The 21,721-nt window shown below is 46.1% G+C and overlaps 1 protein-coding gene across 2 annotated transcripts in view; it reads right to left on the bottom strand.

Moving 5' to 3' along the window:
• WDR87 (WD repeat domain 87) overlaps positions 1 to 21,486 on the bottom strand; it is a 59,682-nt gene extending 38,196 nt beyond the window's left edge. Inside the window, exons 1-5 of one of the 2 annotated variants that reach the window (XM_082439269.1) lie at positions 17,134 to 21,486; positions 15,911 to 16,081; positions 12,660 to 15,538; positions 11,918 to 12,189; positions 256 to 11,527 (exon numbers count right to left, since the gene is read on the bottom strand). In XM_082439269.1, the coding sequence (XP_082295395.1) occupies positions 6,021 to 11,527; positions 11,918 to 12,189; positions 12,660 to 15,538; positions 15,911 to 16,081; positions 17,134 to 17,208 (8,904 nt within the window). In that variant the 5' untranslated portion in view covers positions 17,209 to 21,486 and the 3' untranslated portion in view covers positions 256 to 6,020. Of the gene's footprint in view, positions 1 to 179; positions 11,528 to 11,917; positions 12,190 to 12,659; positions 15,539 to 15,910; positions 17,050 to 17,133 lie in introns of those variants that run through there. The other variant, XM_082439268.1, reaches the window with a different exon arrangement.
• Between the last annotated feature and the right edge of the window lie 235 nt (positions 21,487 to 21,721).

Below are 21,721 nucleotides of genomic sequence, written 5' to 3'. Positions count from 1 at the left end.
ACAGAGCAGACAGTACCCAAACATTTCTCTGGCTTCTTTCTGCACCACCCCTCACAGAGGCAAACAGGCAGGGCGGCCACTGGAAGGCGCTGAGACAGTGCGCCCCGGCCCCCTCCTTCTTGTCTCTGCCTTCGGTGTAGAGGACCTGAGGAAACCGATATCTGGGGCAGGTTGGTCTGGACGCACGTCTGAGTCGCAGCAATCGCTCCCTCCCGCACCGCCCAGCCCTCCGCGAGGGCCTCACTCCCACCCTACTTGGGCTCGGAAGCGCCACGACCGCATTTTGGCAGGAAAGCACGCGAGACCCACCGACTACGCGTGCGTGCGTGCGGGCACGGGGGGCGGGCTAGGACTAGCGCGGAGACCAGGAGTGAGGAACGCGCGTGCCCGCGCCGGCGACAGGCGTCGCCGACCCAAGGGCCCTGCTCCACCCCACACTCCACTTCCCACAGCCGAAGCCCCGCGAGGCTCGCTTCGCCTCCTCCGGCTCGACGGCTTTCTTCCTTGGGCTTTCCTGATCTCTCAGGCACTCTTCTGCCTTCTTTCTCCATGAGTCTCGAGGATTTCCCCCTCTTCAGTTCGGAGACACCAAAAGCGAGGGACAGGGAGAACGGTGTGAAAGGGTGGCTAGTAATGCGCGATCTCCCTCAGGGCAGGAGACTTCGTCCCTCCGGGCAGGGGGCTCAGAACAACACCCACGACGGCAAATGGACTCCTAGTTTGGGCCGGAGAGGCGGGACTGCATTTCCCAGCATCCGTGCAGCGCTTCCTAGGCTAGGCCTTTCTCCGTCTCCTGGGGACGAGGCGGCTGGAGGACTGGATTTTCCAGTGTGCAGCTCTGTCCGGCGCTGGGGAAACTGCAGTTTCCAATACCATCCGTTCCAGGTTCCGTAAGTTCCGCCTTTCCCTTCAGTGTAGCCTGTTCCCCAGCGTCCCCAGGCCGTAGTAGAGGAGGGAGAGGCCGGGGGACTGAAGCTCCCAGTATGCCTCTCCTTGGAGACTACAATTCCCAGTATGCTCGCGGGGAAGCTCCTTGGACTTTACCTCCCCATCAGGCCAATGCACTTGCCCAGTGTTGGCCTGCGACAAGTACAAATAGATAGCGGTGGAGGCTGTGTTGGGAGTGGACGGGAACTATAGCCCCTAACATACGCGATGTTGGGAAACTAGTTCCCAGCGTGCGTCTTCCGTAGTTCCTTGTGTTTTGTGGAAGTGGCAGGTGGATGTCAGCTCTCAGGAAATCCTGGGAGAGAGGGAGCTTTCCCACAGGCCCCACGTGGTCACTTCTCTCCCTAAGTAGCCCAACTGGACCCTGGCCCGAACCTCAAATCATTCTTAACGCTTCCCAGGAAACACTCTGTTTTTTGTTTTTCTAAGTCTATTCACTTCCATACACAACTTTTCAAACACATACTCCCATTCTCTTTCCCTCTACTAACAAACCCTGCTTTTCACTTCACTGAGAAAATGGAAGTTGTCAGAAGAGAATCTACACAGACTCACCAACCTACCTACCAATCTACATCTTTGCCCATGTATGTACGATCCTTTCACTCTCATCCCACAGCTGAACTAACTATATTTTTATCTAACTCTAGTCCCTCCACTTGGGCACTAGATCTCACCCTCTTTTGTTTATCAAGTTCTTTTTTTTTTTTTTTTTTTGGCTGTGTGGCTTGCGGGATCTTGGTTCCTCCACCAAGGATTGAACCGCGGCCAGCAATGCAAGCGCGAGTCCTAACCACTGGACAGCCAGGGAATTCCCTATTTATCAAGTTCTTGACTCCAGCAATCCCCTCACCTTGAAAACAAACAACACTCACACAGCTTTTATTTATTTCCCTTCTCTCATCAACTACTGTCTCATTTCTAACAAAACTCCTAGAAAATATTATCCATATTTCCTGCTTCCAATTTCTTTTCTTGCGTTCTCTTTTGAAAGCAGTCTAATCAGACTTTTGCACCCATCACTTTACCAAAACTGCTCTGGTCAGGGTTACTAATAATCTTCATCTTGCTGAATCTAATGGTTGACTTTCAATTATTTTCTGCTTGACCTGTTAGCAGCACTTGACACAATTGATCATTCCCTCCTCCTTGGCACGCTTTCTTCACTTAGTTTCTGTGACACCATAGGTTTCTTGATTTTCCTTCTACCCATTAGTGCTCCTCAGTTTCCTATGCTGACCTCTCCCTGACCTCTTAATGTTAGAGCTTCTCATGCTACAATCCTTGCTCCTCTTTCTTATCCACATCCACTCCCTTGGTCATCTCATCCAGTCTCTTGGCTTTAAGTATCATGTATATACCAGTGATTGCCAAATTTATGACTCCAGTATGAACCTGTCTCCTGAACTCCAGACTTATATATCCAATTGCCTACTAGACATCTTCTCTTAAATGTTTAATAGGCACCTCAATCTCAATTTGTCCAAAACTGATCTCATGAATGCCTAATCTTCCTCCTAGTACCAACTCCCTTGTTAATCTTCCCCAACTAACTTGATGGTGCCTCCAGCTTTCCACCTGGTCAAGCCAGAAACCTTGGAGTCATCTTTGACTCCTTTCTGTCACATTCACATCCAATCTATCAGCAAACCCCGATGGCTCTACCTCCAAATAGGTCCAGAACTGCCCAATACTTCTCACTACTGCCTCTGTTCTCCTCTCCTCTGTTCAAGTCCACTACCTTCTTTCCTCTGAATTATTGTAGTAACCTCCTCATTCATCTCCCTGCTTGCATTCCTGCCCCCAATCTCTGACTCCCTTACCACAGTCTATTCTCCACACAGCCATCAGGGTGCTTTTTGAATATGTAAATTAGGATTTTTTTGGCCGAGCTGCACCAGGCTTGTGGGGTGTTAGTTCCCCGAACAGGGATCAAACCCACGTCCTCGGCAGTGAAAGTGCAGAGTCCTAACCACTGGACCGCCAGGGAATTCCCTGTAAATTAGATTTTTATCACTCATCTGCTCAGAACCCTCCTATGGTTTCCATCAAATGCAGAGTAAAAGCCAAAGGCCTTAAAATGGCCCCAAAGCCATTATAAGATATAAGAAAAATCTATATGGTACCCTAGAACTGAGAGAGAGTATCCCAAGAAGAACAAACTCGGAAGGATGCTTCCTCTCCAAGGCGGTGGGTGGGGGAATACCTAGCACATACGAACAATTCTTTTTATCTAATTTCAGGAGTTTCATACCCTTGAAGCACATCCAGATCTCATTTAGCAAAACTCTGCTCAATCAGAAAACTACATGGGAGAAATCTACAGGATAATTGATTCAGTGTCTTCAACAAAGACACTGAATGAAAAAACTGTGAAAAACTGGAGAGAGGGGAGTATAAATATTTAAGATTAAAATAGTCTTAGGTTAGGGGGACTTCCCTAGTGGTCCAGTGGTTAAGACTCCAAACTTCCACTGCAGGGGGTGTGGGTTCGATCCCTGGTCAGGGAATTAAGATCCCACATGCCGCACGGTGCATCCAAAAAGAAAAAAAAAGAAAAAGAGTCTTAGGAAGCATAACAATAAAATCCAGTGTGTAGACCTTGTTTGAATTCTGTCAAACAAATTAAGCATAAAAGGACATTTTTGGGGACAACCAGGAAAATCTGCATAGAGCATTGGATAATATTAAGGAATTATTATTAATTTTGTTAGATGTGAAAATTATTATATAAGAAAATTGTATTTTTTAGAGATGAGTATCAAAGTATTTAGGGTTGGAATATCATGATGTCTGGGATTTATTTTAAAATACTTCAACAAAGGAAAAATTAGATGAAGCAATTTTTTAAAATTAAATTTATTTATTTATTTTTGGCTGCGTTGGGTCTTTGTTGCTGCGCGCGGGCTTTCCCTAGTTGCGGCGAGCAGGGTCTGCTCTTCGTTGTGGTGCGCAGGCTTCTCATTGCGGTGGCTTCTCTTGTTGCAGAGCATGAGCTCTAGGCGCATGGGCTTCAGTAGTTGTGGCATGTGGGCTCAGTAGTTGTGGCACGCGGGCTCTAGAGAGCAGGCTCAGTAGTTGTGGTGCACGGGCTTAGTTGCCCTGCAGCATGTGGGATCTTCCCAGACCAGGGATGGAACCTGTGTCCCCTGCATTGGCAGGTGGATCCTTAACCACTGCACCACCAGGGAAGTCCCAGATGAAGCAATTTTTGCAAGATGTTTACAATTAAATGAAGGGGTGATGGGGATCTGGGGGTTCATTATAATACTCTCTTCTACTTTAGTGATTGAAATTTTTCATAATAAAGAGAAAATACAAACAAGCCCTAGTCTCTGCAATTCTGGCAAAGGCAAAAGAATATCTAGGTTGTTGTAGCCGGTACCAAGGTTTTGAGGCTCCCTGAAGAGCCATCCATAGACTTCCTGACCCTGGGACAACAGTTAAGACTATTTTTTGTCACTGTGTTTTGTTTGTTTGTTTGTTGACCAGAGGACCCACTGATACCCTGCAAAATGAATTTGTTAGGTATTACTATTCCCTTTCTGGATCTTTCAAGGAATTTGTCCTTTTCATCTGTGTTGTCAAATTTATGGCCCTAGATTTGTTCATATTAGTCTTCATCCTTTTAATGTCTGTAGGGTCTGTAGTGATGTCCCCTCTGCCATGCCTTATATTTGTAATATGTTCATTATCCTCTTTTTGACACAGACAAGTAAACAGAGGCCGAAAAGGAGAAATGATTCAGGTCAAGACTGCAGAGCCAGCTGGACCATCCTTACTTCTGCTGCCTTGCCTGGCTGCTGGGTCAATCATCCTTTTTGAGGCTCCCTGTCCCCAGCCCACAGCTTTCATATACTCCATGTGGCCTGATATGTATTCTGACATGGAAGAGCCCAACTACACACTCAGGGCTCTCATTACCCTTGGCCTTCAAGGTGAATCCAACTTCTCAAAATGTTCTCTTGCTCTCAATTCCTGGCTTCCCCACAAAAGCAAACTCAGGTGGAGGGAGTAGAATAATAAAGGAGAGGTTGGGATGGAGGGTGGCAAATGGCATAGATGGGCTACTTGCTAAAATCTGTTGGCTCAGCTTATCTGGAAAGAGGCAGTTTTGAAGTCTCTATAGTGGGGAGGGGAGATCGGGGAGGAACAGCATTACTGGCAGTGACAACTTCCCCCACTTTACTACCTCTTTCCCTTTAACTGCTGTCTCCTATATTGCTAGAGGGAACAATCATAAGTCCCTAGATAGTTGGGGGCCTATTTGAGTTTACACCTAATCTTTCAAATTCTCATTCTATCATCCTACCCAAAACCCATGTCCAGGTTGGCAAAGGAAGTGGAAGATATAGGCTTCCCTCCTTTTCTTCCTGCTTTAACCTCAAATGGCCTCATCTCTTCATGCTATCCAGTAATGAGGTCACCAGGTGGTACTAGCTAGAACTTGTTGAAGTTTTTCCTGTTCTCTGAGGATCTCCTCAACACCCACCATACCTGCTGTTCGGTACTCAAGTCATCAGCATGCAGAACTATGGTCAGGGAAAGAGTCTGCCTCCACTGTGTACCCCCAAAAACCAAGGGGCAAAATACTGGGTCTTCTGATTCTAAAATCCATTTTATTTCCATTATATCAAGGCCTCTTATATTAATGCCAAAAGTACATTTTTGTGCCAGCTGCTTTCCTTCCTATGGTCTTTAGGGGAGAATGGTGAGGGGCAAGGAAGGAAGAGGACAAGGACAGACTCTTCTGCCTGAATGCCTCCAGAGGGTGAGTGAGCACCACTGGCTTTGGGGAAGTCTTCCCACTCTCAAGAGTATGTGAGTATCTGGTCTCCCTGGCTACCTTTCTGGAGAAGCAACATTTGAGGAAAAGGGAAACATCACAGTGCTTGTTATAAATGAGAATCTCCTCTTTATTCCACATATAAAAGCTGGTTTCTGGAACTGGATAGGGAAAGAACTTTGGCATGGCTGTACCTCTGTGTGGGCCCTAGGGATAAAGGTCTAGATTCTGGTGACAAGGCCTTTCTCCAGGTGGGAATGAAAAGTCCTGCCCCTTCAGTCCCAAATTAGGGGGTAGGAGCAACGATGTAGGGCAATTCCTTGGTGAGGTGTAAATCAGCTTGCGGCAGGCTCTTCCAGGCAAGTTCTAGGATCCCATACTGGGCAATGCCCATAGGGAGCATGGTACGTACATTGTTCTTCCCTGGGAGGGGAACCACCTCCTGGAACTCCAGAGGACCTTTAGGGGTGTGAGAGCCACCACAGAACAGGTGGTAGAACAACCGCTCCCCAGGAACTAGCTCCATGGTCTTTAGGGCCTCTTTGTAAATGATCTCTTGGGATTGGGGTTCCCCTCTCAGTAACAGTTCCTGTAGTAGCCTCTGGATTCGGGGGGACTTAAGTTGGTACAGGTCCATGAGACGGTAGAACTGTTCCATCCAAGCAGCACTGTCTTTCGCGTATCGCTCCCGCAACATCCGCAAAACATGGTACATTGCCACAAATGTCTCCCATAGAGGCACCTTGTCCTTTTTTTTAGAGATGGGCTGTGCCTTCTTTTCCAACTTGGGCAATTTGGCAAATCTGCCCTTATCCTTAAAAGCCCAGAAGTCCTTTTGAAACATCAGTGCTAGGGTTTGTTTTTCCACAGGGTCAAGGGCACCTGTGAAAATGTCTCTTGGTGGAGGATAATGGTGTTGCATCTCCATCTCCTTGCGAGCAGTGGATATCTGCTCTGCCCGCACACTCCTGTAAGGCTCTCCTAGAAGATGCCAGTTTATAGCCTTCAGGTCTGGAATCATTTTGGTAGCTAATGGGGACTTTGGTGTGGAGACAGCCAGAGGTTTTAGCCAGCTTTCCTTTTCCTTTCCTTTTATAGGAGGGATCACTTTCAAGTATTTTGGACCCATGGGCTCCTTACTGGGTTTTGAGATACTTGTGCTTCGTGATTCCAGGTTCTGTTTGTGACGGTACACAATGGCTTCAAGTTTGGCCAGATGCATCCACTCTAAGTTTTCCTTTGCAGTGAGGTCTTTGAGAAGCTGGCACAATCTGTGGAAACTATCCCTGGAAAGCTGTTCTCCTGCCTCCATCTGTTCTAGGACATGGTGGATCCACTCTACATCTGAGAGGCTGACGTCTGCATATATTTCCTCAGCCAGGATTTTGGACACAGGTAATTGTACCTCAGTCTGTCCCTTCAGAGATGGATGACGCTGCAGAAGCCACTGCCACTTGGCCCCTAGTTGTTTGCCTTGGAGTTTATGAGCTTCCATGGTCTTCTTCAATATGTGGGATAAATATGGGGTCTTTAAGTCAGGCTCTTGGGACTCCAAAACTGTATCCAAAACTTGTAGAGGTTTGGGCTTATATTTCTTCAACAGTTCTTCTTGTTTATCCATAAACCCTGTCCCTGGGAATACCCTGGACGTCTCAAGTACTGTGGCCTTATCTTCCCAGGATATTTGTTTAGTTGACCCTGGCACTGGTATCTTCTCTTCCCTCCCCAGAACTTCTGAGATCAGTTGCTTGGAAGGGCTTTTCAGAACTTCAAGTTTTATAGCACTGCCTTTGACCTCGGGGATTCTTTTCTCAATAGAAGGGACTGCTTCTCTTCCTTTTAAGTCCTTTCTTCTTTCTCCTGGTAACTTAAATAGTTTTTCTTTTTTAAAGATCTCTTTCTTCTTGTCTACCTCTTCTTCCAATGAGCTTCTCTCCTCTTCCTCCCCCTCTTTCTCACTCAAACGTTCCATCTCTTCCTCACTCATGCTTTCCTCCTTCTCAAACACTTCCTCCTCCTCCTCTTCCTCCTCCTGCACCTTCTTCTCCTTTTTCTTTTTTTTCTTCTCCTTCCCTTCCTCTTCCTCCTCCTCTTCCATTTCCTCCTCTTCCTCCTCCTCCTCCTCTTCTTCCTCCTCCTCAGACAAACTCTCTCGCTCTATTTCATCTAACAAGCTTTCCATTTCTTCAGAAAAGCTCTCTTCACTTTTCACACTTTTCACCTCATCCTCTTGACTGAGAAACTCTTCCTGTTGCAAATCAACTCTCTTTAGCGTTTTTCTCTTTCTTGACCTTTGTTTAAGGAATGGCTTTGCCTCTTCTTCCTCCGTTATTTCATCCTCCTCTTCTTCCTGTATGACTTCTCTCTGTTGCCTGGCCAATCTGCTTTCTTCCTCAGTCATCTTTTTCTCTTTCTTTATCAATCTTCTCATTTCCTTGGCCAGTTTTCTCTGCCTCTTAGCCAGTTTCTTCTCATCTGTGGCAATTTCTGGTTGTTCCTCAGAAAGATCCCACTCCTTGGCATCAAGTTCGTTCTGTACCTTGTTCAATTCCTTTTCCTTAGTAAAGAATGACCTCTTTAACTTTGTCATCTCTATTTCTTGCTGGGTTAGTTTCCTTTCTTTTTTGATAAGGCCTTGAAGTCTCTTTAAGATTTTGCTGCTTACTTTTAATGGTTCCTTGGAAATGCCCTTGCTTTCTTTAGCCAACTTCCTTATTAATTTGGCTAGCTTCCTTTCTTCCTGGGCACATACTCTCCCTCCTCTAGTAAACTCCAGTTTTCCTTTGGTAATGTCTGTTTGCTCTGTGGCCAGTATCCTATCTTCATAGACTAGTATCTTCTCCTCTAGTGACAATTTCCTCTTAATTAGTTCTAGTTCATCCTTAGTTGGTCTTCCCTGTCTTGAAGTTTCTTGAGTCTCTTTTTTAAAGACAGTTTCCTTTCCCTCAGCCAGTCTCACCTTCTCCCAGGCCAGTTTCTTTATTTCCATGCCCAATGCCTTTTCTTCCTTAGTAATAGACCAGTCACCTCTGAGCTGTTTCAGTCCTTGGAATATCATCCTCTTTTCCATAGCTAATTTCATTTTGTCCTGGGCTATTTGGTGCTGTTTCTCAGCCAGGCTTTCCTCTAATTGGGTCAGTTTTTCCTCTATAGCAGCCAATTTCTCCTTCCTCTGGAAAAGTTTCTCCTTTTCCTCCATCAGCTTCTTCTCTATCTGAACCAGTCTCTTCTTGTACCTGCCCAGGTTCTCCTTTCCTTGGTCTGATTTCTTTCTCTTCTGGGTGAGGCTTTCTTTGAGCTGGATTAAGTTTTCTTTCCTCTGAGCCAGTTTCACCTTCTCCTGAGCCAGAGTCTTCTGCCTCCAGGCTAGTATCTTCTTGGTTTTGGGGAGTTCTTCCTTATTCTGGATCAATTTATTCCTTTCCTGGGCCAGCTTTTGCTTATTCTTTATCAGTTGCTCCCTTTTCTGGACAAGTCTTGCCTCCTCCCCAGGCAGTGTTTCCATGTCCTGGGTCAGTTTCTTCTCATCCTGGATCAGTAGCTCTTCTTCTTGGGCCAATTTCTGCTTATTCTCCATCAGTTGCTCCCTTTTCTGGCCAAGTCTTTCCTCTTCTTCAGGAAATTTTACATTGTCCTGGGCCAGTTTCTTCTCTTCCTGGATCAGCAGCTCTTCTTCCTGGGCCAACTTTTGCTTATTCTCCATCAATTGCTCCCTTTTCTGGACAAGTCTTTCCTTTTCCTCAGGCAGTTTTCCCTTGTCCTGGACCAGTTTCTCCTCTTCCTGGATCAGCAGTTCTTCTTCCTGGACCACTTCTTTCTCTTCCACATTCAGTTTCTCCTCTTGAGAGGCCAGTGTCATCTCCTCCTGATCCAGTCTCTCCTCTTCATTGACCAGTTCCTCCTCTTCCTGATTCAGTTCCTCCTCTTCCCATGCCAGCTCCTCCAATTCCTGGGTTAGTTCCTTTTCTTGCCATGCTAGGTCTTGCTCCTTCTGGGCCAGTTTTTCCAATTTCTGGACCAATATCTTTTTTACCTCAGCTAGCTTCCCTCCTTTCTTTGCTATTTTCTCTTCTTCTTGAGCCAGTTTCTCCAATTTCATGGCCAGTTTCTTCCTTCGCTGGGCCAATTTCTCTGCTTCCTGGGTTAGCATCTCCTCTCTTTGGGCTAGTTTTTCCTCATTCTGGATAAACTTCCTCTCTGCCTGGACCATTTTCCTGTCCTTCTGGGCCAGTTTCTCATAGTCTCTGGCCATTTTTCTCTCTTCCTGAGCCAGTTTTCTCTCTTCCCGTGCTAGCTTCTCTACTTCTTGTGCCAGCTTCCTCTTTTCTTGGGCTCGTTTTATTTCAACTTGGGCCCGTTTCCTCTCAACCTGTGCCTGTTTATATTCTTGGTGGATCTGTCTCTGCTCTTCTGTCATCAGCTCTTCTCCTTCTTCTTCTTCTCCTTCCCACTCCTGAGACAATTCTTCCTCCAGGGTCACTTCCTCCTCATCCTCCAACAATTGCTCCCTGGCCCTGGCTGACATCTTTTCCCAGATCTGTGACCATTCATCCCATGTCTGCTTCCTCTTGTCCCTCTCCAGCTCTTCCTCATCTGGGAACAGCTTTTCTTCCTCCTCATGGAGCTTCTCCTCTTCCTGAAGATGCCTGCTTTCCCAGGCTTTCTTCCATTCATCCCAGGATATCCTCGTCTCACTGTAGGCCTGTTTCCACTGATCCCAGGACTTCTTCCACTCCTGCCAAGACAGCTTTGTCTCTCCCTTAACTGGTCTTCCTTCTTGCTCAACCACTTTCTCCTCTAATTTGGCCTTTTCCCCCACTTCCTGACTCACGTCCCTCTCCTCTTCTTTGTTTTTTTTCCTCTCTTTTTTATCCACTTTTATTTCCTGCTGGACTGCTTTCCCCTCCTGCTTAGAAGGCTTCTTAGAGGGTTTCTTCTCTTCTTTCTTTGATATTCGTTTTCCCTTGGTTACGTCTGGTTCTAAAAAAGCAACTTTCTCTTTCTTGCCTTTTTTGGGAATCACCTGGGTTTCCCACAAGTCCTGCACATCCCTTTCTTTCTTTCGCTCTTGCTCCTCTTTTGTCTCCTCTTCCTTGTCTCTGATCACCATGTCCCCTCTAACTGCTCCTCCCTGAGGAAAAACTGGTTTCTCCTCTGGCCAGGCTACATCCCAGTCAAGGTCCTCAAGCAGTTCCTTACTTTCTTTCTTCAACAGGGGACAGATCTCCTGAAAGAGCTCCCAGCTGGGCTGTCGATCTGCCAGCACCTCCTGAGCCATGGTCACTAGCTCAGTGTTTAGAGCTTCTGACATTTTTGTCTGGGAACCAGATATCCTCAGGGTCATAAGACGACATAGATCGTCCCGCCATGATGAGCCATCTCCAGGGGTAGTACTGTGGCCAGGAGCTCCAGAGGCACCCCGCCCTCTGACTTTCACCAGCTTCACAACTGATTCTCTCCTTATAGGATATGGAGGGTCCTCAACTGTAACTTCAGCGTCTATTGTCTTCCTCTTGCGCCTCTTTATGGGTTTCTGAAGTGTTGCTTTCCTGCCTCTTTTGTCACGTATCTTCCTCAGCATCTTCAGGGTCAATGCAACATGATCCTTTGAGGCATCTACCCCTGGAGGCTCTTGTTCATCATCTTTTGAAATCTTTAGTATACTGGAGGTTGAAGACCTACACTCCTCCCCCTCAGTTGGTGCAGCTTCACTCTGATCACCTTCACCCTGTAAGGGACCTGGCTCTGTGCCAGTCTCTTTCGTCTTCTTGAGGCTCCGCAAAAATTTTCGGGCTATAGGGAGAATCAGGAGATGTAGATAAGGGAAGCATGGGAGGCTTAAATGAAGCCCTTCCCAAAATCTGGTATGAGCTAAGAGGAACTGCCATAACAGATGTAGCAACAGAGGGGGCTGAGGCCTTTTTTAAAAAAAAAAAGGCATTCTCCTTGCTTTATTCCCAGTGCCTTCCCTCCTCCCTCCCCCCCCCACCTCTGTCAAGTCTTACAGAGATAGGTTTTGGAGTCTCTCTGAATTTGGGTGGATTCTTCCTAGGAAGGTTCTTTTCTGTGAAAGGATCTTTCCACTTATCTCTGTTCCTATCTGATACCTCTTGACCCACGTTAGCCTTAACAACCCTGCCTCTTGGGGACCCTGTGGCATTAACCAGATCACCCCATACATACTATGCTTTCTGCCTCCTATTCGGCCCCGTCTTTGGCCTTTGCTGGGCTTGTAGGCAACTTCAGGTTCTTCAGGAGCTGTATCAAGTTGGTTGGAAAGGGCGGTAAGTTCAGAAGCCCCTGAGACATCTAAAGAAAAAGTAGGCTTTTCATCACCCAGTGATAAGATCAGGTTTTCATTCAATCGCTGCTCCACTTGGGAATGAAGGATTTGGAGATCTGTGGCCCGCATTCCCAGCAGCTGGTCCAGGGTTTCTTCCCCAATCATTTCCTGCCTATGAAAGTCAAAGGAGAGGAAGGACCATGCTGAATCAGGGACAAGAGGGAGAATGAGAAGGAAAGAACTGCTATGTAACAGGCAGGGGACTTGACAACATGACCAACAGAGACAGTGTGTGTAGAGGTAAAGAGTGGCGAAGAAGAAAGAAAAAGTCTAGGAAGCCAAGATGGTAATGCATGGCGTGACCTGTATGGGGCCTTCAAGGGTAGGAGAAGAGGGTGAAAAGGGGCACTTGAAGAGGTAGGGGACAAACAGGAATAGGAGAAGAAATGGAGAAAGGAGTGAGCAGTTAGGGGATCATCAGGATAGTCTAGGAATGGAAAAAGACTATGAACAAGGATAAAGGACAGGAAGAGCTAATGAACAGAGATGAAGAGACAGTGAAGACAGAGAAGGGAAAAATGGGAAAGGGGAAGAAGAAAATCAGAAGCTAGTAAAGAACTGAGGAAGGCACAAAGAACTTACTGCATCTCCCGGAAAGTATCTTGGTTCTGGATCAAGTTTAAGAGTGAGGTCTTAGAGTGGATTCCAGTCTCAGCCATGAGGCTCAGGGCCTTATTCCTCACTCTTTCATCTTTGTCCATTAGTCTTTGGGCCAGAGGCACGGCAAAGAGATGCGTAATCATTCCTAGACGCTTCAGCCCTTCACAGGCTAGCTCTCGGATCAGTGGATTGTAATTGGTTGTATCATCCAACAGACGATGGGCTGTTTCAGTGCGCAGGAGTGGAGACACCTGGTAAGAGGCAAAGATTTGCCCTAGTGCACCAATACAGCACTGGTACTTCAGTGGAGAAGCATGGATCATAATACTGAGAATCGTCTCTATCAGGCTATTGATAGCTACTTCACTCATCTTTCTTCCCAGCCAACTGCAGTTTGCTGAGTCTGTAAGCACACTGTAAGTTATATCCTTTGACGTTCTTATTTCAAGGAAGTCTTCATCCTCCTTTTCACGTGCATATTCTCCTACATCACTTATAGCTCTTGCCCTACCATGCCAGAAGAAGAATTGTTGAGACTTGTCCCATTCCAGTTCCCGCATGGGTGAGTGCAGGTTGCACTGTAGGTATATCGGGCTGCCCTGTGGCCAAAGACGGGCACGAATCACTGAGTTAGGGATGTAGCAATCAGGAGCCAAGAGCCATTTCTGCCCGTGACCAAAGTAGTATCGCAGTATCTGGTAAGGGTTGAGTCCATCCCAGGTAGTCAGCTGTAGCTGGGGAGGAAGCACATAATGGGAATGAGGAGGTTTTTTCACCTGCGTCCAATCAGCTTCCTTATACAAGGAATCGTGTCTGAAGGAAGACAGTAACACAGGGCTCCCTTGCTCATCTTCTTCTATGACGTGTGGCACATTATGATCAAAGGCGATGGCCCGATTATTGACAAGTTTCTCCAGACCCACTAATTGCTGTTGCCCTTGTCCAAAGTAGATATACTTGGGCACAAACATGGTCTCAAAGGAGAAGAAGAAGCTTGGTATGAAAGGCTTAGGAACTTCTAGCACTTCATCTGTCATACCCATAAGGGGAAGGTGAGCCAGCAGGGCTGAGGGAAGCAGTTTTAAACAGGACACCAGATAAAGACTCTGGTTGAAAGTGACAAGCAGGTCACCCCGGTCATTTGCAAAGCAGAGTGGACCAAAGTGCAATGATGAGTCCAGCATGGCTATGAGTCTACCATGGAAGTTCCAGATCCGGACAGAGCCATCACTGCCACCCGTGACAAAAAGACTCAAGGACAGACAGACATCAAAAGATGTGATGGTACACTGGTGCAGAGGCAATGTCTCTATGAACGTTGAGCCTTCCTGTGACCCAGAGGACAGAAAGTCATGGAACTTCCAGAGACGCAGGCAGTTAGTCTCCGTGATGGCACCCACAGACTTGGGCAAGAGTATCAAGTGTGTTAGCTGACAGCTGCTGAGAATGCTGGCGAGGGGCTGCAGCTGCACTCTCACCCCTTCAAGCACAGCTTCTGATAGGTGTACATAGTCATCCATTCCATAGGAACAGAGCAAAGAGTTTTCTCGGCAACCAGGAAGCCCTCCAGGCAGTGTAGAGAGTGCTAATACAGCCCCAAAGTGCATGAATTTCTCTATTTGGGCACAGCTGTGCTGGGAAAGCACTCTGATCACACCACTCTGGTGTCCAGAGAACATTAGTCCTTCTAGACCCCGACCCAGGTGGAAATGCCCATAAGCCAGGCACTGTACCAAGTCCTGAGAATCTGGTGAGGTGCATATAAGATACTTGGCTGGGCAAGGGCAGCGGGTTGTGTCAAATACCAGCACATCTGAGCTGCCTGTTGCTACAAAGAGCTCCTCTTTATCTGGGTCATAGGCCCAATCCACAGCCTTGTCCAGGATTGAGAAGGGCCAGGTGATAACCAGAAGATTCCCTGTTAGTGGGGACACAAAGCGCAACAAGCCGTCCTCAGTAGTGCACAGGATCCGGAACCAGTTATTGCCACAGCGGACCCGACGTATCTGCTGGGGAGCAGAGCCGCAGACATTGAAGAGGTTATAGAAGCAGGGCAGACTGCGCAAGGAGAAAGAATGGGTAGTCTGGCAGAAGAAAGTAGTGCTATCAATAAACTGGAGTTGATACAGTTCCTCGCCAAGTTCTAGCTGCCGCAGCAGACTCCCTGAAGTCAGGTTCCACTCCTTGATTAAGCCTTCTTGGCCGGCTGTTAGCAGGGTGTGGGCTTCTGGCCGGCTGCGGATACATATCACCGATGAGAAATGGGCCTTGAAACTGTGGAGTGCGTGGCCCTGATTGAGGCTCCACACTTGGATTTCCCCATTCTTGTTTCCAGCATAGAGAAAGCCCTGCTCAAAACAGGTGAAGCAGCAGGTGACTGAGGAGCCACTGGTGGTGGAAGGGAACCCCTTCACCTCTGCCAGCCGGCCGTGGCCCTGGCGCTCAAGGACCCTCACCACAGTCTCACACAGGGCTACAAGGGAGCCATTGGGGCCATTCAACATGATGTTGTGGACAAGCTCATCACCAGGCATGGAAACCATGTGGGCTATTTGGAGACCCTTGCCACTCCGCTCCATGATCCAGGTGACCACTGCCCCCAGGATTCCCGACAGAAGCATCTTCATTTCTGGGTCATAGCAGAGGCAGTTGATGTTAAAGCGGCAGGGCACTATACTCAGGGGTTTGAATGACTGAAAGTGGTCCCCAAAGAGCCGCAGGAGCAGGTCACCACAGTAGACCACGAGGATATGAAAGGAACCTGTGTGAACCATGGACTGGATGGGCGGCAGTCGTTCGGTCATGGAGAATGTTCTCTTCTCCACCATGTCCTCAGTTTTGCTCTTCATCCATACCACAGCCTAGAAGAGAAAAACATGGGAACTGCCTAGAAAAGATAGTAGAAGAAGAAAGGGCAGAATATTCAGCTATTTTTCTCTTGCTAAGGAGAGAAACTGGAAGGCTCTAGAGTGATTTTACCCCCTGGGTTTGGGAGTTGGAAATATTGTAGAAGCAGGAAACCTAGGACTCTTTCCCTAACCTTGGCCTACTTTAGGAGAACCATAAAATCTGTCCAACACAGAGACTGTAATTGGAGAAAGGATGAACGGGGAATCCTGGATCCAGATCACTTTCATTCAAGGGGTATATCTTCCTGGGTTAATCTAGGGTCAGAACTTACATGGGCATGGCCCCTGTAGAATGGGCTAAGAAGAAAGGCTGGGTAGTTTTACCTGTATTTCTTTTGTGCTTGTTGTCACCCACGAGAGGGAAGCAAAGAAGTGGGCATCACTGAAGTAATAGCATATAAGTGGCATATTTTGAGGATGGCGAGACTCTTTGAACAGGATCTGGGACCGGTCACTCAACACAACCACATCAGTCTTTGGGTCATCTAAAGTTTGCTGGGGAGAGGCATGGCATAAACTAAGAGACCAGGAACACATGCACTAAATATATTATCATACAAGTCACAATTGAAGCAGTTCTCAAAGTTACGCCTCAGCCCCAAGGATCACTCCTGTGACTCCCACACATGAGCAATTTATCACCTGTGGGACACTACACTTCACAAGCGTGTAACAAAACCCCCAACACAAAAGCGAACCAAACCGCTATAGGGCCTATATGGGCAAATTTTATGGTGTGAGCACAGGGGAAAACTGATGTTCTTCCCAACATGTCCTCTAACGTTCTCCCTCCTATCTAAAAGGTACATATGCCATAAAAGACCCATTTAACAGATTACAAAGGCAAGTGCACTGCCATATGCCCACATGTAAAGTAACACAGTATCCCAAAAGTCAGTGCAGCTTTATTAAAGCCTAAAACTGCACTAAGTAAGACTTTTAGGACACCCTATCTGGCCTTTAAGTTTGACAGAGGAAGATTTTTTATGTGTGTGTGTATATATATATATATATATACACACACACACACACACATACATATATACACATTTTTTATATATACATTATATATATATATACACACACACACATATATATACACATATTATATATATATATAGACACACACATACTATATATATATATATATGTGTGTGTGTGTGTGTGTATTATCCCACTGTGATAGAGCATGTGCTATGAAACATGCACCTGGGATCCTTTTACACAGAGCCAGCCATAGCAAAACTGAGGTTGGCAGATGTTCTCTCTGCTGCCTTCTCCATTCTCTTTTAGAAAAATCTCTCTTCCCAGAGGGTTGGTTCTTCTGAAATGCTTCAAAGTGTTAACCTCTCACCATCAAAATGTCCTTGCAACAGGTCTCTAGACTCATTTGGAAGTTGATGGCCCACTTTCTACTAAGGGGACAGTTGTCTTTATCATCTACCCTGCCTGCTTCCTGCATAGAGGATCTATGCTTCTCTGAAGTGCTCATAACTCTTAAGATAGATAGAGGCCAATAACATGTTTATGTTATACATATACATTACCTTGCTTTTATGTATCATGTCATTTATAAGGTATTTAAAATCCTTCCACAGGGGAATGAGTCTGGGGGAAGTCATCACCTTGATTATCCCCTGGTCCTCCTCAGGATCGCTGTTTAAAAACCTGTAGGAATACAAAAGAGGCCAGCTTAGCCACTGATACTTTTTGAGGAGCTAGAAATCAGAAGGCAAGATCCATGAACTCATGTTTATTGGACACTTTTTGAATGTCAGGAACTATGCATAAGATACCTTCTCATTTAATCCTCACCGCAGCCCAGTGAGGTAGGTATTACCTCATTTGAGAAAACTGAGGCTTGGAGAGGGTAAATAAAGGAGTTGGAGGTTGAATCTTAGCATTGGCTACCATCCAATAGGATATTATGGGGGAGGGAAGCAGAAAAACCTAAGAGGGGCTGGAAAGGAATACTGTCACAGGCAAATAATTGTTCTTTGCTGGTGATGGGCTGTCAAGAGATCTTTTTGCAAGAACTAGTAGTTCCCAAAGTGTGGACCCTGGACCTCCTGCACCGGGATTCCTGGGGGAGAGGTACATCTTAAAATGCAGATCCTTAGGTACTGAAGCAGAACCATGATGGTGGGCCCCTGAGTCCTTCACTTGTAACAAGCTCCCTAGGTGATTCTGTGGACATTGAAGTCTGACTGCTGAAACAGGAAATCGAGATAAAGCGTGCCCAGGACAAAGAGTCAGCTCCATGTAGCCCAGCTGGAGAAAGGATCCAGCCATTCGGCCTTGCAGGCTTTCCCAGGCTTGTGGAATCAAGTAGCTCTCTTGCATGTGACACATCTGATATTCATCCTCCTCCTCCCCATTCCCTTCTCTTTGGCCTTCATGAGGACAAACCTCTACTTTTCTTAGTCGGATGGTGAATAAATCCTACTTTTAACAAGTTCCCTCTGTCAGGGGGTCTGTCATTACTGATCTGACGATGGGCTTGTTTTCCTCATTTGTAAAATGAAAATGCCAGATCCTTGCAACTTCACAGGATTGTTGCAAGGATCAACTAAGATAATTCCTGTGAATACTTTTTAAAGTATACTCTGAAGCAACAAACAATTATGATTGCTGTTTTTAGGCTGGTTTGGTTCTCAGAGAAGTACTAGTTATTTCCTTCCAACCTATACTTCGTACTTTTCAGTTGCTCTGGAAACATTACAGCTAAATTTAATAGTCTGGCCAGCAGAGGGCAGTGGAAGCCATCCTTGTGCCTGCCAGATGAAGGAAAACTGATGGACTTTCAGTTTACAGAAGTGGCCCCCAAAGCGCGATCCTCAGGACACCAGCATCAGCACCACCCGGGAACTTGTTAGAAAGGCAAATTATCAGGCCCCACCCTAGACCTACTAAATCGGAAACTCCGAGCGTAGGGCCCAAAAATCCGAGTTTTAACAAGCTCTCCAGCTGGTCTTAAAGGCTGAGAAACACTGGTTTGGAGAGCTGTTGGAGTTCCAGATCATTTGGCCTGGGCCTCCTGAGGCAAGGTCAGCAGAACCCACCCTCTGGCATGGCTAAGCCTAGGCCCTGTGTTGCCACAGAGACCTGATGGCTGGATCTGCGGGGGGAAGCAACGGGCAAAACTTATCATCATCTCATGTGTAGGGTGGTTTAGTACCCACAAAAAAAAAAGCTTTCACAGGGACTTCCCTGGCGGTCCAGTGGTTAAGACTCTGCACTTCTACTGTAGGGGGAGCGGGTTGGATCTGTGGTCAGGGAACTAAGATCCCACATGCCTCACAGTGCGGCCAAAAAAAAAAAAGCTTTCACATCAATCACTTCATTAGTTCTTGAAAGAATTCTGAGAGGCAGATACCATCGTCTCCATTGTACATATAAGGAATGTGAATTCAGAGAGGAAAAGGGATGTGTTCAAAGCTACACAGGGCAGATTCAAGACTAAGATCCAACTCACAGTTCAAGATTCTTCTATCATTGGAGAGAAGTAAAAGGTTCTCCCAGCTAACGCTAAGTGAGCTCTCTTCCCCACAAACCCACTAATGGGAACTGGGGACTGGCTTTTAGACATTAGCATCCCCTATGCCTTTCCACTCTCCCCAAGGCTGCATGCTGCCCTCCTGCCATATCTTTTTCCATTCTATTCCCCTGTAACCCTGCACTTGCTGTTCTTTTGGACCACCTTTCAGGAGCCACTGTGATCTGCTGAAATGGATCGGTGGATGGCCCTATGGGCCAGGGCCCCACAGCTCAGATTTACCCAACCAGCTCCTTCTTGGGGCCCCAGAGCTGCTGAGAGAGTAGTCATTTGTAGTCAACAAATTTGCAGTCATTGCCATCGGTTTCCATTTTTCCTAATTATCTCCTCTGGGTCCAACTTCTCTTGACCAGCCTATAAAAAGCAAGCGGTTGGGACCCTTTGGGGGCATATTCTTTGGAGGTTAAGTGAGAAGGAAGGCCTTCAACCCCCATACCTATGTTTGTTGTTGTTGCCACTCTCTCCCATCCCATATACCAGTTTCCTTAGAGGAAATCTCTCCTAAAATGCCCCACATTTGATTCCCTAATCCCATTACCTGTCCTTAAAAGCAAGTCCAGAGAGAGCACCAGATGCCTTAATCCCAATGGTCTGACTTTTTAATATCTTGATAACCCAAAGATGATCTAAAGGGAGAATTCAAGTCCTGCAGCCAACTTAGAGGAGTCAGAATTTGGGGGCTGAGATATGGTATCTGACTGAAGCTGACTATAGAGACAAACCAGGTCTATGATTGGGCATTGATGCTGGCACCACATCCTTTTTCTTAGCTGCTGTCCATTCCAAGGTACTGTGTCGGTGGTGGTGGGATGGAAAGCCAGCATCCCATGAGCCCTGCCTTTGTAATACAGAGAATTGGCTCTAGGGGGTACTGCACTCCATGACACTATTGGGCCCCTGTTAAAGAAGGAAAAGAACAAAGTATTTTGAGTACATATAACAAGGAGACTGACCACCCAAAAGAAGAGTGATGTGTGCTCCACACTTTGAGGTAAAGCCCTGCATGGATCCTACAGCCTTGCAGGTGGCTCTCACGTTTGGGGACAACGATGCAGAAAGCCCAGCTGGCATCAGTTGACTGTAAAGTCAGAGGGACTGTAAAGCCCGAGGGCAATCTTGGCTTACTCTTTTTGAATTACTGATAAGGAGCCCAAGTCTGTCCCCAGGCCTGGGACTGCTACTCTGGCCTTATAAGTGACTTCACAGCTAGGGCTGGGACTGGAATGCACTTAACTTTACAGAAAGAAACAATTTTCCAGGCTGACAAACATATATTACTAGGGTGGGCTAGTTTCTATTGTGTGAAGAATTATCCAGCATGGAAGTAGTGATAGCATCCAGAACTGATTAAGGTTGTAAAGTGGTAGCCAGGCATTTTACATACATTGTTTCGTTTAATTGTTATACAATGATTCTATGACTTAGCTATCATCCTCCATTAATTAAACAACTTTTAAAAATGGACATGGTAAAAATATTCAAAACATACCAAGGAACATATACTGAAGAGAAAGTCACCTGTTCTGTTTCCCCTTCAGAAAGGTAACCCTGGTTGTGTCTTTCTACAGGTGTTCTGTACACACACAAGCATGCATGTAAAAAATATTATTTTTCTTATACAAATGGTAGTATGCTATATACACTTTTCTCACTTAATAATCTTAAAGATTAACTCATATTAAAACATACAGCTCTGTCTCATTTTTCAACAGTTGTCAGCTGCAGTGTATTCCACTGCGTGGCTGAACTACCATTTATTTAAACTTCTATTAATGGAAGTTGGGCAGTTTCCAACCTTTTGCTATAACCCATGCCACAAATGAATATCTTTGTTAATGCCTCAGAGTTTTAATTAACTTAAATTTTAAAATTGAAGCAATGTAAATCTTTTATTCATTAAGCATAACTTATTTTAGATATACTGGCTTAAATAAATTATTAAAATTAATTTCACCTGTTTCTTTTTAATGTAAATTTTAAAATTGCATATTTGGCTTGCATTATATTTCTATTAGATAGTACTGCTTTAAATTATCACCGTCTGGTGGTGGTGTGGACTTCGCTCCTTGAGAGTAGGAACCCAATCTATCTTGATTTCTCCCGTGTCCTCATAATCACCCAACCTGTCATGAAGTAGGTGCTTAATACATTTTTGTTGAATGAATGAGCAAATGAATGACCCTCTGCCCTCTCTCAGGAAGAAGAAATATATGCTTCCCAGCTCAAGTCTTACTGAGCATCTTCTTGGAAGGAAGATGAAGTGCGAAGGGTATTGACTGGGTTTTCTTGACCAGAGAACCTTGCAATTCTAGCCAGTTCCCTCGGTAACCCCTAGTGGAGTAGGAGTGGCGCCACCAGGGAAGCCCAGCAACATCCATTTTTTGAAAAAAAGGGGCCGGATCCTTGATTATGCCAGCAGGTGGACTAAATTTGAACAAAATTTTCCAGGCCGTAAGTACTCAACAAACACTGGTTACCCTAAGAATGTGCGATAAACGAATGAATGGTAGGTAACCGGGCCTCCAGGGCAACCCCCTGGGTGATGGTCATGAGACTCCCGTCGAAGGCAGAGCTCCGGA

Source organism: Balaenoptera physalus, assembly GCF_965194825.1.
Source record: "Balaenoptera physalus genome assembly, chromosome: 19".
Taxonomy (NCBI): Eukaryota; Metazoa; Chordata; class Mammalia; order Artiodactyla; family Balaenopteridae; genus Balaenoptera; species Balaenoptera physalus.
Note: the sequence above shows the minus strand (reverse complement) of the source record. Positions and strands in the feature narration are given on the sequence as shown.